Source organism: Pezoporus occidentalis, unplaced genomic scaffold, assembly GCF_034315485.1.
Source record: "Pezoporus occidentalis ecotype Australia unplaced genomic scaffold, CSIRO_AGI_Poc_V1 ctg208, whole genome shotgun sequence".
NCBI lineage: Eukaryota > Metazoa > Chordata > Aves > Psittaciformes > Psittacidae > Pezoporus > Pezoporus occidentalis.
Genome location: NW_026913943.1, coordinates 1481767 through 1498968, shown reverse-complemented (window position 1 = coordinate 1498968; position 17202 = coordinate 1481767). Strand labels below are relative to the sequence as shown.

Here is a 17202-nt window from a genome sequence, read left to right as displayed (position 1 = left end):
TAATACCAGACACCATTATATGAGCAGTGTTATTTACTAATTTGGGGTGGTATGTGCTGGTATTCTTGTGTCTGGCACTGCAGATACTATCAAACTGGATGTGAAATCAAATATAGGAGTGATTAAATAGTTTGGGTTCTGCCTGTTTAAGTTAGGTTTTTTTTGGGGGGTTATAGCTTGGTATTTAATTTAAGGTGGCTTACATGTAACAGAAAATCTACCCTGTAACTCCTTTGATTTCACATTCCTTTCGCTTTGCTGTTGAGAAAAGCCGAGCTGGAGCTGTGCCATGGCTGAGGCTGGAGGCCGGAGGACCCATAGGGGTCCCTGGACACCCTCGCCCCTGGAGCAGAATGGGTGCACAGGGCTGGCCAGAGCCACCCAGAGGCTGAAGCACTGAGGATTAATCTCCATCATCCCCAGTCCAGTGCCTCAAGTTTCCCAAACAACCTTTTATAACACAATCCCTTCGTCCTCCACCTCGGACCCGAGTCCAAAGCAGATTTTTAAACAATTTGAGCTGCAAAACTGTTTTCCACCGGGCCATTCCTAGCAGCAAACTCATGTTCTGCTGCTCATTTCCCTGGGACACTCTCATTTGGTGTTTCTTATTAAACCACAACAAAATCAACACAATTTGGACGTTTGTGAAGATGCATTTCCCCTTTGTTTTCACTGGGATCAGGCAATGCTGCTGCCCAGCCCAAGCAGCAAACACCCTCCCACTGCACCCTCACAAGGATGCTGCAGCCACTGATGCTGGTCCTGGGGGACCATGGTCCCCAGCACATGACCTCGAGGGGGATCTGCAGCTCAAATCAGAGGCTGGCCTGGAGATATCACCTGGAGAAGCATCATCTGCAGCCACTCTTATGGTCTGAACTTGAGGGTACTCACACTGTCAGTCTCTATGGGAGAACTGCAGAATGAATGCCCGGATACTGATGTCCAGTACCTAAAGTTGCTGACAAAGAAAGCTGGAGATAGGTCTTTAGGGACAGGATAAAGGGAAATGGCTGCCAGAGGGGAGACTGAGATGAGCTCTTGGGCAGAAGCTCTTCCCTGTGAGGGTGCTGAGGCGCTGGCACAGGGTGCCCAGAGAAGCTGTGGCTGCCCCATCCCTGGCAGTGTTCAAGGCCAGGTTGGACACAGGGGCTTGGAGCAAGCTGCTCCAGTGGAAGGTGTCCCTGCCTGTGGCAGGGAGCTGGAATTTCATGAGCTTTAAGCTACCTTCCAACCCAAACCATTCCATGATTCTATGATGTTCTAGCTGCTCCTACTGCAGCAGCTTTATTCTAATGCACAACGTGTTCACAAGGTACCAACACTACTGCATCAATACAGAAAACCAACTACTAGAGCAAGTACAAATCTCCTAGAGGTGCAGAATTAAAGCACAAATGAAGGGCCTGATTCTTCTGCCACAAGCCTGGGATTTCTGTAACCCTGATAATCCTCCTGGAGACACATCTGATTTACACCAGCAGAAGAAAAAAGAACAAAACCCAGCTCGTATCTGACAAGTGAAAACAAACACTGGATTCAGACACTTTCTGCAGGGAAGGGGGGGGGAGCTGTTTAATTTTTGTTCCTTCTCTCTGGGCTGCTGCTGTGACCTCTGCTACCTCCTCAGTCAGCAACACAATATGTTGCAGCTGTGGCACTGCAACAGCATGATTTAATTTGCTTGTGTGTGGCTGGAAGGGGCAGTTCATCCCTCCAACGTCTTGCGGCAGAGGCAGCCGCGGTGGGGGCTTGGTCCAAAGACAGGAGGTGGGGGAAAATCCCTGCTTTGCCTCCATGCACAGCCTTGGAGAGGGGAGATGGGAAAAGGATCAACTAGAGGAAAATGTCCATTTCCATCAACATTTTAAGGAGGTTGGGGGCTGTCCAAGCCAAGGGAAAAAAGGGCTGAAAATTTCGACTTATTCAACAACTTTTCTGCTTATAAAGAATTAAAAGAAGAGGAAACTGACTTTGCTGCCCATTCTCCTGCATGTTCCCAGGATCACTGGGGCTGTGTGTCTCCAGTGTGGTGCCCAACTGGGCAAAGCTGGTGCTTGGAGCTTGTTTTCCAAGAGGAAAAAGCCGGGGGCTCCAGGTCCTCCCCCCTGGCCCTGCACCAGCTCATAAAGCCACCGCATTCCCGCACAGCTCCTTGGCCGGACCCCGAGAGCTGTCTCAGGAGGTTCCTTTGTCAGCACTTGGAGTTCAAGGGAGTTTTGGCTTGTGGAGGTTTTATCTTTGCCTTCCGCAAGGCTGGAATTCAGCTTCGCTCTTGGCATTGTCATCCCTCTGCTTTATACATGGCTCCTGCTGAAAAACATCTTGGGACAGCCCGAATTTCAGCCTGCTGCCAAACCTCCATGGGAGGAGGATGGTGGCAGTGAGGAACTGGCAACCCCACGGCTTCACTGCTCCTGTTCCTTCAGGGAACTTCTGTCCTGATGGATCACGCTGGGGCTGAGCTCATCCTGGCACGAATGGCCCCCGCCAGGAGCTTCCCAGCCTTGGGGCTATGTGGAGGATGCTCCATGAAGGAGAACATGCCAGGAAGTTTTCAGGAGCCATGGAAAGGGAAGGAGTCAGTCTGCCAAAGTTCATTCAAATCCAAAGGGATTTGAAGGCCTAATACACTCCCCACATCCTCAAAACTCCAAACGGTATCTAGAGGACTATGACTCAGAGGAGCACCAAGGAATGACCCTGCCTTTCCAGCAGAACAGAATCATAGAACTGCTTGGGGTGGAAGGGACCTTAAAGCTCATCCATTTCCAACCCCTGCCATGGGCAGGGACAATTTCCTCTAGACCAGGTTGCTCCAAGCCCCTGTGTCCAACCTGGCCTTGAACACTGCCAAGGATGGGGCAGCCACAGCTTCTCTGGGCACCCTGTGCCAGCACCTCAGCACCCTCACAATAAAGAATTTCTTCTTGAACTCATCACCCTTTGTCCTATCACTACAGTCTCTAATGAAGAGTCCCTCTCCAGCATCCTTGTAGTCCCCTTCAGACAATGGAAGCTGCTCTCATGTCTCCATGCTGCTTCTCTTCTCCAGCCCCAATTTTCTCAGCCTGTCTTTGTATACTTTCCATTTACGATGTAATTATGTATGGATTTTACCTTTGTGACACTGAAGCTCCTTCCCATCTGGAAGAGCTGAAAGGCCCCCATGGCTGTAAGAAGCCTCATCCCCCTCCCATTGGGTGCTCCTTGCCATGCCCTCTAACCCAGCCCTACCTGCCAGCTCACAGGGGCAAGGTGGCTTTTTCCTGGCTTTCCTCTCGCTTCCCCTCATCAACCCGTTTGCCAAGCTGTGTAATTTTACTGCCGGGCTTAAGGAGCCAAGAACTACGTGTGCTGCTGTAAGCTGTGTGTTAGATGTCGTGAAAAACATGCAGCTTCAGGGCTTTAGGAGCCAGCTCCAGCCAAACACCCACCGAGCAGTGAGGCCGCAGCTCACACTCTCTCCGGTTTCACTCATGGATGCTGGAACTCAGCTCTCTCCGGTGGCTGAGCGGGGATGGACCCACGGACACAGGGAGAGGATGCAATGTCCCGTAGGCGGTGTGGTGGGAAGAGGTCCTACACCATTGACCTGCAGGCAGGGGAGAGGACTTGCACTTTCATCCTCCCTCCTCCTAAAAACCACAAGGTCCTTAGGGCATGGGCAGGCTCCGGCTTGATGCTTTTTACAGAACCGAGAATAACAGGGTCCAGACCTCACCTGTGGTCTGCAAGACCCTCCAAGTCTTCTTCTTCCCCCTCCAGATATAACAACCATGTTTTGGATTTGATTTCCTCCTGAACATTGGGATGCTTTACATTTACATGTACATTTTTGAGGCACAGACCCCAACACCATCACAAAATCAGGCAAGTGGCACCATCAGACTCAAAATGAAAGAATCATTCATCAGTGTGACCTGTAAAACACTGGCCACTGTGACCACCTGCAGCTGGACTTCTATCCCATTAAGTGAACATCACATTCAACAGCCACTACCGTAGTCATGTCAAGAGACATTCAGTGGAAACAACCCTATCCTTAGAATCAGACAAGATGTCCAAACCCCCAACCCCAGCACTGGAAGTTTAAGCCTAAGCAGGGGATGCAGACATCCAGCTCCAGCCATGAGCACCCTGTCAAACACAGTTGTGCCTCTACATAGTACTACAAAGTGTGGCTGTACTCCTCAGCAAGGATGATAATAAGCAGTAGCAAAATGCTTCAGCAAACTCTGAAAACCTCTAAGGACTCTTGGTTATACATGAGCAAACGGCAAACTCCACTTCAGGCTTACTGGGAGGTTTTTGTGGCTCCGAGTGGCCATTTCTCACCAGCCTGGTTTTATGGGGCTGGAGCACAGAGCGGAGAAGGGAAGGAGCCGAGTTACAAGTCTCTCCTCCAGCTTTATTCCTGGCAGAGAATTCCTTTGCAGCAGTGCTGCTCAGCACGTCAAGTCTGGCACCTGCTTACAATAAATCCCTAACGATGCTGAAAAGTTAAACGTCCATTTAGGTTAATTTCTGAGTTAGATTTGGATTTCGACATACTGTAAATGCTAGAAAGAATGTTTCTGTGAAACAATGCTGTGTATTTGCCTTGGAGATCCTCTGTAATTGGCTGCCCTTCATCTAAGATTTCTTTCTAAATGCCTGTCCTTCATCTAAGATTTCTTTCTAAATGCCAAAGGATGCTCTCAGCACAGACAGCCTAAAGGGGAGCCTTTGCCACCATCATCTGCTAATGCTTTCATGCCAGCTGAGATCTTCTGAACAGGCTCCCTTGCAGGTGGGATGGGTCAACGCACTACTTTGGGACTCAAAAACCCAAAGTACTGCAAGGAAGATGCCTTATGGGGTGATGTCAACCTGTGCAGATGGGAGTTTGGGAGGCTTCACTTTTGGGACACATGGGATGGGGCTAATGGAGCCTGGCTGTAAAATCTTGGATGACATTTTCTCTCCACTCACCTTTGATCCTGGTAAACATGTTTCTGGGCCCTGCAATGTGATTGAGAATCTGTGTGCAGATGTCCTGCAAAAACTACACCCACAGCTGTAAATCACAAAGCCCTCCTCAAGTCTGCTGGTTAGTGACAATAAATAATGATTTTGCTAATGGGAACTGGCCAGTGTTCAACCCACTCCTTGATTATGTGTGTTGTTTTTTTTATAAGCAAAGACTATTTATATTGAGAGACTTGCAATAAGTAAAACTCCCTGATTTATTCAAGATCAAAATTGGGGTTGTTCAGTCTGGAGAAGAGAAAACTGTGTGGAGACCTCAGAGCAGCCTTCTAGTATTTGAACAGGGCCTACAAGGATGCTGGAGAGGGGCTCTTCATCAGGGACTGTAGTGATAGGACAAGAGGTGATGGATTCAAACTGAAACAGGGGACATTTAGTTAGGTATAAGGAAGAAGCTCTTCCCTGTGAGGGTGCTGAGGCGCTGGCACAGGGTGCCCAGAGAAGCTGTGGCTGCCCCATCCCTGGCAGTGTTCAAGGCCAGGTTGGACACAGGGGCTTGGAGCAAGCTGCTCTAGTGGAAGGTGTCCCTGCCCGTGGCAGGGGTTGGAGCTGGATGATCACAGGGTCCTTTCCAACCCAAACCACTCTATAATGAAAAGCAGCCGAAGGGGGAGATTTCTGGAAGCTCCATCTCCAGGGCATCAGAGCAGGCAGACCCAAAACAGATCACAGCAGCACCAATGCACATGAAGCTCCAAACCCATGGTGTCCCAGCTCCTCAGGCTCCCTGGTTTGGGTCTGGTGAGGACATGGGTGGGTGAGCACAGGATGGGGATGGTGAAGGGATGCACCTACACAGTGCATGTTTCAGTCATCATATCCCAAATCTCCTGCACAGGAGGAGGCCCAGGATGATCTGGCACACTGGGACCAGCACATTCTCCCTGCAGCACAACCAGCACAACCCCAATGGAATCCAGTGGGGAACAGCCATCCATCCTCCTGCTCCAGCAGGCTGCCAAGCCCCTCCTCTCTGACGTTTCCAAGCTCACTAAGCCTTTTTCCTTACAACCATGAACTAGGCAAGAAGAATAAGTTCACACTTCAAAAAAAAAAGAGACTTTTTCCTTTAAAGCACCACTTTTTTGGGTTCCTGACAAAGCAATATTCTCCATGCCAGTTGGAATCTGGAAAAACACACTTACTCAACCTAGCCACCATGACTCCAATAACAATTATAAAATGTCCAATAAAACTTGCATGTAATGTCAATTCAAATCTTGAAAAGCAGAATTAAGTGGTATATCAACATTAAACTTTATTGCTTCCTTTGCAGAGCAGGAGTATTGTCAATAAAAGTCATTCTGAATGAAGAAAAGGGCAGTAAATATTAAATAAACAGGTTTTTGTTGAAATGCTATAAATGCACCAGAGCTGCATTTTACACTGGGACCTTTTTCTCCCTTGCAGACTCCCCTCATGATAGAAATAAGTCAGTAATTGCAAACTATCAATAAAGCACCAGTTAAAGGGTGGTTAGATGCATGCATTTACAATATGTCATTATGAGCCTTTACTGGATGTAGTTGGGTTTTCTCAGATCCCACTGGCTCTGTCTGAAGTCCCCCGGCACACAAACACTCCTGCTGCTCATTAGGGACCCTCAGAGGAGCCATGTGTGTGCTAGAGGTGAGGATGTCTTCACTATGGGGGTGCTGAGGCACTGGCACAGGGTGCCCAGAGAAGCTGTGGCTGCCCCATCCCTGGCAGTGTTCAAGGCCAGGTTGGACACAGGGGCTTGGAGCAAGCTGCTCTGGTGGAAGGGGTCCCTGCCCGTGGCAGGGGTTGGAGCTGGATGAGCTTTAAGGTCCCTCCCAGCCCAAACCAGCCTGGGATTCTATGACATTCTGCCCTGCCCCAAGACACAGAAGCTGTGCCAAAGCCTGGAATTTGGTAATGGGGCTTTGTTTTCTGATAGGCCACTCGCTGTGTTCTGCTCCTTTCTGGGTCCACCCACCCTAGAAAGAGCCTTTGCCACCCTCCCTACACCTCCTTACACACAAAAGTATTTCTACTCACAATTCCTGCTTGCTAATCTGATCCCCACCATGTCTCAACATCTGCCTGCTTCTGCAACAAGCAGATGACAAGAGACTGGATGTTTTGTTTTGTCCATGAGACAAAAGAGCAGTGTTTTTATGGTTGGGCTGAAGATATCCCTCCAGTGACACTCAAAACCTCAGCGATGCCTGTCACAAACACAACTGGGACCACACGGTGCAATGCCCAGAGACCTCCTTGAGTCTGACCTCTTCTGCCCCACTGCCAGGACCTCCAGCTGCCTGAGAAGACCCATCCCAACAAACCAAACCCAATGCCAAAAGGTGTGCTGAGGGTGCAGAGGCACAAGCTGTATGTTCAGCGGTACCTGCACACAACAAGACATGTTTCGGAAGAAGAAGGAGTGGGCATCTCTGCGAGGTACACATGCAGGAGCTTCTGTCCTCCGACTTCAACATAGATTTATTTATTTCATGTGTGAAAACCACCCAACACCCCAAAAGCAACTGGAATATAAATGCCATTATTTTCTCTACGAACCCTGCCTCAGTAAATCTGGTGGTTGTAAAAAAACAGTTCAAACATCTTCAGAGATAAAGAACAGCCCTGGAATGTTAAATGTGTGTGTATATATATATATATATATATAAAAATCCCTTCAAAGGGTGAATGATGTCTATAAAAATTAGCTTTTGGAGAGATTGCAAGTATTCATCCCAGCCGTCCTGGGCTGACATTTCTCTGCCATCCATATGAGCAGAAACCAAACCAGCAGCTGAACCTCCAGCAACACACTACAAGCAGCCACACCAATGCAAACCACCTGAGAGCCAACAGCTCAGAGCTGTGAATCATCCTGATTCACTTGAGCCTGAACCCTTGACCTGCCAATTGAGTCAGTTCCTTTGGATGCTGTTCCAGGAGCCCCACATGTGCCCACATCCTCATGTGAGGACAGTGTGTACACCTCAGTCACCAAAGTCCCAGCCCGCCCCCCAGCCAGGCAGGATGCACAGGAAGCAGGAGAGATGTTACAGGCTTCCAACTCTCTCCGCTCCATCCTGGGTGAAGACGTGATCCTTTGGAATCCAACCCACAAGCATCTCACCTGGAAAAGGATCTGCAGGAGGCCATGCACGATGCACATCCGCCGCCCCAGGAACAGGAAGAATGGCACCACCAGCTCAATGAAGTGATTGACCAAGGTCTCGAAGCGATGAAACCACCATGGTGAGCGATGCATGAAGTAGGCAATAGGGTTGGGCACCGGCTGCGTCTGAAAGATGGAGAGGAAGAGCATCAATCCCCCTCCACGCTCATTATTGAGGGAGCTACAGAGCTCTTGGCCTTTTCCCTTATTTCTTTCCCCACGTTTACCCACAGGAGAATCATCCTTTGCCTCTGGGCACTCATTTCTCTTTACACAGAATTACTTAATTCATTTTTTTTCATGCAACCAAGGAATCTTTAAGCCAAAAGATCTTTTAAAAAGCAAGAGCTCCATTTCTCTTTTTTTCACAACTGAACCCCAGTTATATTAAATTAAAGCACTATTTAATACTGAAACGTTACACATAGCTCGACCCCGACGGATGTTCAGTTGCTCGGCATGAGTGCTGCAGAGCATCAGAGCAGTTAAGCAGATACAGAAACTGAGGGAAAGATTTTCTCAGGGTCACACAGTAGGTCAGAGGGAGGCAGGAATGGAAACCAGATTTCCAAACCTAGGAGATATCCTTTCAAAATGTTTGAATTTGAAATAAATGTAGTGGTGGAGTTGCTTTCCAAACTTGTAATTGGGGAGAGGGAAGCGTAATTCCTCTAAACATGCTATCCTGGTTAAGGTATTTACATACTGGCCTTGTGACAATATTATTCTTCTATGAGCCTGACATTTTTTGACACTGGGAGATCTTCCCTCCAGGATAATAAAGCTGCAAACTTCACAAAGGAAATAAACCCAAACCCTGATATGTCAATAACTGTCCCTCAGCAAGGAAATTCTGCCACTTCAGCATAAAGAATGAAGGTAATTTCAATTTATCTTTGCATATCTGAGAAGCTCAAATCCATTGGAATTGTTTTAAAGCTGTGATAAGAAAAAAATAAGAGGATGGAGACACAAATTTTAATTGAAGGAGACACAACACATCTTTAAATTATTTGTAGTTAAATCAAAAATACAAACAAAACAGGGGAAATACTGTACTATGCATGGCAACCAAGCGTGCTTCCACTGCCAAATCCCACAACTATTGTAATTCCTTATTAGCAAAGCTGGGATTAATAAAGTTGTTGCTGTATATGGGTTTGAGGCTGCTGTAACCCCTTAGGACAGGAGACCGCATCCTTCCTTCCTCGGACAGCGGTGCCGGATGGAGCGGTGTCGGGGTCATGGAGCTCTGCCAAGTCCACTCCAGCAAGGGGGTGGGAGGTCAGGGCAGACCCCCGGGTGCCACTGAGGGTCCTTCCCCTCCACATGGGACCTGTTTTGAGTTAATGTGCTTGTTGGACTGCCCTGAGCATTCCCAGAACATCAGGGAGGCTCACAAAGAGATTTTTTTACCTTGATCCCAAATTGCTGAAAAATGCTTTTATCCTTCCAAAAAGGCAGGTTGCTCCCTTGGCTTCTGCTGCTCTGATTTTTAAGGAAAACTGACCTAGATGAGGCATCAGGCCTACAGGTTGTAACATTTAGCCTGAGATGAGCTGGTTTCCAGCGTGTAACTGCCTGATCCCGACACACTGGAGCTGCAGGAAGGTGGCATTCCTGCTTCTCCTCCTGTTAGTTTCCCCACTGACACCTGGGGACCATGAAGAACAGGCAGCGCTGCACATTTAATCACATACCTATACATGTCATTAAATCTCATACTGTGCTGGCACTGAGCAGTTATTCATTTGATTTTGGCTTTGCAGGGCTGGGCTGACACTGTTTAATGTTCAAGCAAAGACCATCCTTAGCTATTGAACGTGCCATCTGGCTCCCAAACCCCCTTCCTCTCCATCACGTGATCACGCTGATGCCCTCGTCTATCAAAGCCAATTGCAACCATCAAACACTGCTTGTTGATTTGGGCTGGGACTCAAGGCATCACCCCCAAATCTGCTGTGCTTAAGGGCAGAAAGAAAATTTTTGCCTTTGGTCCTAAAATGGTTTGGGTTGGAAAAGACCTTAAAGCTCATCCAGTTCCAGTCCTCTGACATGGGCAGGGACACCTTCCACCAGAGCAGCTTGCTCCAAACCCATGTCCAACCTGGCCTTGAACACTGCCAGGGATGGGGCAGCCACAGCTTCTCTGGGTTCTTGGAAGGAAGTTCTTGGACTGGGCTCACACAGCAGCCACGTTTGGGCCAGCGTGGGAACATGCTTTTAGCAGCAGCCTAATTCTTAACCTGAAGTAGAAATGGGGAAAAGGGAGAAGCAAAGCACAGAAACCTGGTGTGGGTTAATAATTCACTCCCAGGTGCTATAGCATCTCCATCCTTCACCCTATCAGCACCAACACAATCACAGTGTCAGGGGGCAATGCTGTGTGACAGGCAAGATAACCCAAATGACAAGCAAGACTGAAGTCTAAACCAGCAGCAGATACACCACAAATAACACAGAGGTCCTCAGCATTTGTCTCAACAGAGGGAGAGAAACACTTTGATAAGAGCAGTGTTGGGACCCTTCCTCCACACCACTGCTCTGCGTGCAAACTTTGACTGTGTAAAACAAGACACAGTGATAGAGAAGGGATTCACATGTATCAGAAATTCATTAGAAGGCTGCTGGGAGAGGAGAGCGCTCCGTGTGTGTGTGTGTTCCTCCCAATGCCTTCCAGATGCTGTGAGCCACGGGTGCAGCACAGCACCCGTTTCCCGGGAAGAAAGCTGTGTTTACTTGGGAAGGGGAGCTGAGACAAGAGCAAAGAGCCACAGCGATGTGTGAATCACCACCCTGCTGCACACAGACACCTGTGATGCGGGAAAGCTTTATGGGATCTTTTTGCGTGCAAGCTGACCACTGCCCAGGGGTGCTGGGGCACTCAACATCCTGTACAGTGGGTCCCACTGCACCCAGATGGGGCTGGGGAGAGCACGCGAAGCACAATGCTGAGGTTAGAGAGGAAACGTGCCCAACACAGGCATGCTTAATGCTCTCCAAGTGTACTCGTACCATAGAACCCCAGCCTGGTTTGGGTTGGAAGGGACCTTAAAGCTCATCCAGCTCCAACCCCTGCCACGGGCAGGGACACCTTCCACTGGAGCAGCTTGCTCCAAGCCCCTGGGTCCAACCTGGCCTTGAACACTGCCAGGGATGGGGCAGCCACAGCTTCTCTGGGCACCCTGTGCCAGCGCCTCAGCACCCTCACAGGGAAGAGCTTCTGCCTAAGAGCTCATCTCAGTCTCCCCTCTGGCAGGTTAAAGCCATTCCCCTTGGCCTGGCCCTACAGGCCCTTGTCAAAAACCCTCTCCAGGTTTCTTGTCCTATGGAAACATCGCAGCGGTGTCAGAGGCGATGTGTCAAAGGCTGGAAGGAGGAAAAAGCATTCCAGGATCACTTCACCTACGGGTTTCACTGGGGATTTTGAGCTTTGCACTTTGCTTTGTGGCTGCTTTGCAAGGAGAAGCATTCAAGGAAGCAGCCAGGAGTTTCCCTGCATTGAGAACTGTGAATTCCTGACACACAGACACAGAATCACACGGCTCCAAGTGAGATGCAGGTAAATAAGCAAGCCCCAGGCAGAGAAGAACAGAGCAGAGCCCTTGCCTCCAACAAGCCCTGTTTCTGACTGCCTCTGTGAAACATAAAATGTTTTTAAATCAAAAAGCGATTAGCAAAGCCCAGCTTTATGTGTCAGCACAAGGTGCAACATCATAAACCTTCTGCCTCCCTCACACCTCCCGCAGCCGGAGAAACACCGAGCTGCAAATGGGGTTGGAACTCAGATGGGGGAAAATTAATTCCATAATTCACAGGGCAGATTTGTAATGTGTGACTGCGGGGAGACACTCGGGGGGGCTGCATGAATTGGGGGTCACCAGCTAAGGCATGTTCTCTGGCTTGTATCGACCAGGTTTTATGAGGGCTGGGAACAGAGTCTAAAAATATGCACAATAAACTGAGGTTTTCTCCCTAAGGGGTCTATGGTTTAATTATGTTCTTAGTGAGAACCATTAAAGTGCTAAGTACCTGAAGACTCCTAATTTACTAAACTATACACTACTAAAACCCAACAGAAGGCTATTATACACCAGAGTAAACGCTCTTCTCTGGGACTGTAAATGCACATGGTCTCCTCTCAGCCTCCTTATTGGTGTGGCATTACATAAACTCCGACAGAGTATTTAATCCCACTGTTAGATATCCCGGCCTAGCCTAAGGAAAGCTCCAGGTCTCCTATACGTGTGTGTGTGAAAACAAGCCCCACATTGTCCTTGAACAACCCATTGCTCAGGCAGGGCTGGGCATGTTATTCCTACAGTGTAAGTGGCACAACTCTCATGCACGTAAGTGTGATGCTGGACAGGGAAGACCCTGCTCAACACCACAAATGAGGAGAAGCCCAGAGATACATCAAGTAAGTTTTATCCTTTCCAATGATGGGTTTTTACCTTCCTTCACAGTGAAGCATGTCAGAGCTTTGGGAGCCTCTGTTTTATCTGCTCGCTTGTCCAAGCACCTCAACAGTTCAAACTCACAATGCACCTTTCAAAGACCAGCAGCAAGTTCTGAATGAATACGTTTCAAAAAGGTGAACAGAAACTCCATTATTCTACCTGTTTGTTTAAGGTAAACTCAAATTATTTATTGATTCAGATAACCCAAAGTATACTTGGCATTAGTATTAAAACAACACTAAGGACAGCCTTTCAAAACATCCCCTGGGTGCCTGTCACAGAAATCTGGGTGAATAACGAAGCAAGCCCTGATATTCCTATGCACTCTAGATGCTATCATTTCTTCTGCCATTGAAAGGCACCTATTTAACCAAAACGCTCAAATCCGAGTGCACCTAATGGCAGAAAAATCTTGAAAAACAAAAGGAAATGGAACAAGAGCAAATATGAATAAATGATGAGAGGAAGCAGCTATTTGGTCAAAAGAAACAGGATTAACTTGGCACAATGAACACTGCAGTAACAGCTTGAGGGCACCGGAGGCTTCAACAGTCAAAAGGGAGGGAAGCCTCTGGCACAAGAAGAAAGGTGTGAAGAATGTCCTTGCTCACTGCAGGGGGTTTGGACTAGATGATCCCTGAAGGTCCCTTCCAAGCCAAACTATCCTACGAACCTAAGACAACCCTGGAAAACCAGGCTGTGAGGTACTCTGAAGGTTTTCCTGAGCATTTGTGGAAGGTAAAGATGAACTGTAAAGCACAACTTCCCCAGCTTCCCAAGGCACTGAGGCATGAACTCATCAAAGAAAAGCTCTTGGTTCTCTTGTACTTTGGACCAAAAAATAAAAAGGATTCTCCATCACAGAGCATAATTTGATCAACATGATCCAACAGACTGTTTCCCTGCCAGCCTATTGTGCTTCAGATCTTGACCCTTCCTCCTTACGCATCTGCAGATCAAAGCTCCACGTTCAAAACCCAAGCAGAAACGGCTTCTCAGCCCCGTGCAGGAGAGCAGGAGGCAGAGAGGAGATAAAATGGGTCACTCACAGCTGCTGGGAAGTGTGGGAAGACACGTGTCTTGACTGGAGTCAGACCATCTCTTGCACTACAGTAACCAGCAACTGCAGAACACCCTTCCTCATAACAGGGGGAGATGATGGAGAGCTGCTGCTTCCTCATGGTGAGGCTTTGTGGTAGGAGCTCTACATGAGCAGCAGCCTTGATTGATGAACAACACAGTGATTTTGCATGAAGATACACATGTAGGCAAGGGTTTTGAAAGGAAATTGAGCAGCAAACTGCTCAGCCTCTTGTGTAAGCCCCAGCGGTACCCTGCGCTGTGTACATTTTATACACACATTCATGTGCAAGGCTCCACGTGCACGTTCACATGCTTCATACATGACAGCTAACCAGTTAAAAATAGGCCCTTTGAAGCTTTCCAGTTATTAATACGATTCCAATCAAAATAAATTCCTAAGAAATAAATGAAAAAGTTGTATTTATTTTACAATGCACAGATCTAATGTCTGAGCGGGTCACAAGGGGTCGGCTCTTCAGTAACGCAACATCAAAATAACTAAGTCTTGATAGATGTATTGAAAAGTTCCCTCTATGTCCTTGCTGGGCAGAGCTTCCCTTGTCCAGTCAATAGTAATATTCAGTTCATAGAAAAACATACTGGAATCTGCCTGCTTTAAGACAGCAACCCAAGCCAAGGAGATGTGTGTTTGACTCGGTGCCAGCACGACCATAAAATGTTGGCAATTTAGTAGAGACGTAGTGCCGCGCCACTCTCCCAAAGGACCTAAATAAACTTCAGATGGAGAACATATATTTTTACTTTTTATATATATAAATCTGCTGTTTCATTTTTAACTCCTTTCCCCAACCATTCCCTCTGTCTAAGGGCTTTCAAAGCTGAAACAGGTCCCTCCTGCTGCCGGCTGAGCGAAGCCTCAGCAATGAAAAGTTAAAAGCATGAAAAATCAGAGAAATGATTCACGTCTGGGCCTTGGGTTTCTTGGGGAGTGATGGCTGCACATGAGGCTGCACACGCCGGAGGGGAGAGGGGCTTGGGAGAAAACTCTGCTGTGCAATTTCATGCCTCGGTATTGTAAAACATCCCAAGGAATTCTTTTTCTGCCCTGTTCACAAAGTTGCACTTGCAAAGTTACCAGCGGAGGTGAAACCTTCCTGCCACATCCCTGACATTCAGCTACAAAGCCAAGCTCTGCTCTTGATGACTCAGTCCCGGATTTAACACCAGTGAGGATGGACTTGACCAGGGGGACAGTGAAATGACGGATTTGGGAATTCCAACACGTTGCGTGGGGGCAGAGGGATCTATAGCTGCACTGTTTGCTTTTCCAGGCTGCACCCTACCTCCTGGTCAGAGCCATCCTTCTCCAATAACAAAGACCACATTCCCACAGCCCACAGCATACCTGTTTATTGACACTACTCCTCCGTAGCGTGCCTCCAAGCTGCTGGCTGTACATAGAGTTAATTGTGGATGTGTTACAGATTCACCTATTTATTCTGTACATTCTTGGAGGGGTCCAGAGCTAAAATTACACAAGGAACCACTGAGCTGTTCAGGCTATTTATTTGTTCAAAATCCCTTTAAAATAATTACCAGGGCCTGGAACAGACATCTTGGCTCTGGTGGGACCAGAAGAAGCTGGTGAAACCAACTGTGGGACATTACTGCCTTTGAGAAGGCTTGTTTGTTAAGAGCACCAGAGATGGGTCATGTTTGATTTAGGGAGCGGACTAGGTTGGAAGGTACATCTGGAAGAAACAGGAGCTAAGGGCAATACCTGCTTACTACAAAGTTCCCAGCCCAAAGGCAACAGGGGAGCTGCAGCAATCCTTAGAATCATGGAATGGTTTGGGTTGGAAAGGACCTTAAGATCACCCAGTTCCAACCCCCTGCCACGGGCAGGGACACCTTCCACCAGAGCAGCTTGCTCCAAGCCCCTGTGTCCAACCTGGCCCTGAGCACTGCCAGGGATGGGGCAGCCACAGCTTCTCTGGGCACCCTGTGCCAGCACCTCAGCACCCTCACAGGGAAGAGCTTCTGCCTAAGATCTAATCCTCCAGGTTTGGTAGCCAGTTGCCATCAGATGGTGCTTTCCCGGTGCATCTCACACTCTGAGATTTCCTGACACAGAACCACGTTCCCTGGCTGGGGCTCTCGGATGGAGCTCACCTTTCCCAATGGATCACGAGGCAGGTCTCTCACCAATATTTTAAATTGCCATTTAAGAACATATTGCAAATGTGATCCTTTAATTGGTCACTCTTATGGCTCTCTATTAGAGAAGACAAGTTTTTCCACACAAGGTAAATCCCTGCGAAAGCACTGAAAATGTTTAAAAACAACCCAGTCCTGATATATTTATTATATATTTCTCTCTATATAAATAATTTCATGAAAAGGAACGTACTGAGTGGAAACTCCATTTAAAATGTGATCCCAGATGGTGGCAAAGCTCTAAAATTGCAAGGCAACATGTAAAGAAAGATTAACGACCTCAAACAGGCACAAATTTATGAGGTGAAAGCCCCTGTAATCCTAGAGAAAAATGATACCAAACCTTAGACTAGACAGCTAGAAAATACCTCTGCTTAGTTCATGTGGCCTCTGCCATTTTACATTTTCTTTCAATACGCATTACTTTGGGGTTCATTTAGCCCTTTCTCCTGCAGGGCAGAGGTATCGCTTTGGTACGTGAGCACGACGATGGATTTGCCAGCTCGCACCAGGTACCCCCTTACCACGTAAAGCAGGTAACAGCTACACTGAATAAGCATCTGAAAGGACAGAAAAGAGCCAGGACACCACATCAAGCACTTATCATCACTGCAAGACCCAAAGCTCCACCATTAAGTGGACTGAGATGGCAGTTTCCAACACTAAAGCTCATGCAGTTCCTCATTCTACCCAAGAACACAATATTTTGATGGAAATGATGTCACCATTTCACCCCAAAGAGCACAGGTCACCCCAGCAACCAGCACCTTCCATGCTGGTGATTTTAGACAGGACCAGATGGGACCTCTGGGTCCCACAGCCCATTTCCCTTGAGATCTTTGGCACCACAAAGATCCCCTTGTTCATCCCTCTGATGACTCCCCTCTGTGACCTCTGCAAAGCCAATTGCATGGTCTTCCCTGGACCACTCCACTCCACTATTTTTTCCGCCAGGCTTTTCCTCTAAGTGGGATTTTCTGACCTTTCCAGCAGAGTTCCTGGCACACTCTAGTCGATAACAGCCATGGAATAGTATCAAAATCTTTGTGGTGTTAAACCAGGGCCAACAAAAGGATATTCAGTCAACACCACACAGCAAGACAGCACAAAGCCCACACGGCTGCTTTGCTGAGCTCACTGCTTCAAACCATGGTTATTCCCTGGTTTGCTATGAACTGTGGATGTAGCAGATGAGCAGAGAAATTCAGACACAGCACCAGGACAGTGCCTGCTATAGGACACAGACAACTATAACCTATAGGTACAAGAGGGATGAGGATGCATGAACCAAATAAA

At 47.9% G+C, this 17202-nt stretch overlaps 1 protein-coding gene across 4 annotated transcripts in view; it reads right to left on the bottom strand.

The window, feature by feature from the left end:
* LMF1 (lipase maturation factor 1) overlaps positions 1–17202 on the bottom strand; it is a 185447-nt gene that overhangs the window by 51719 nt on the left and 116526 nt on the right. For all 4 annotated transcript variants that reach the window (XM_062619037.1, XM_062619040.1, XM_062619038.1 and 1 more), the window contains one exon: positions 8144–8311. In XM_062619037.1, the coding sequence (XP_062475021.1) occupies positions 8144–8311 (168 nt within the window). The remainder of the gene's footprint in view (positions 1–8143; positions 8312–17202) is intronic.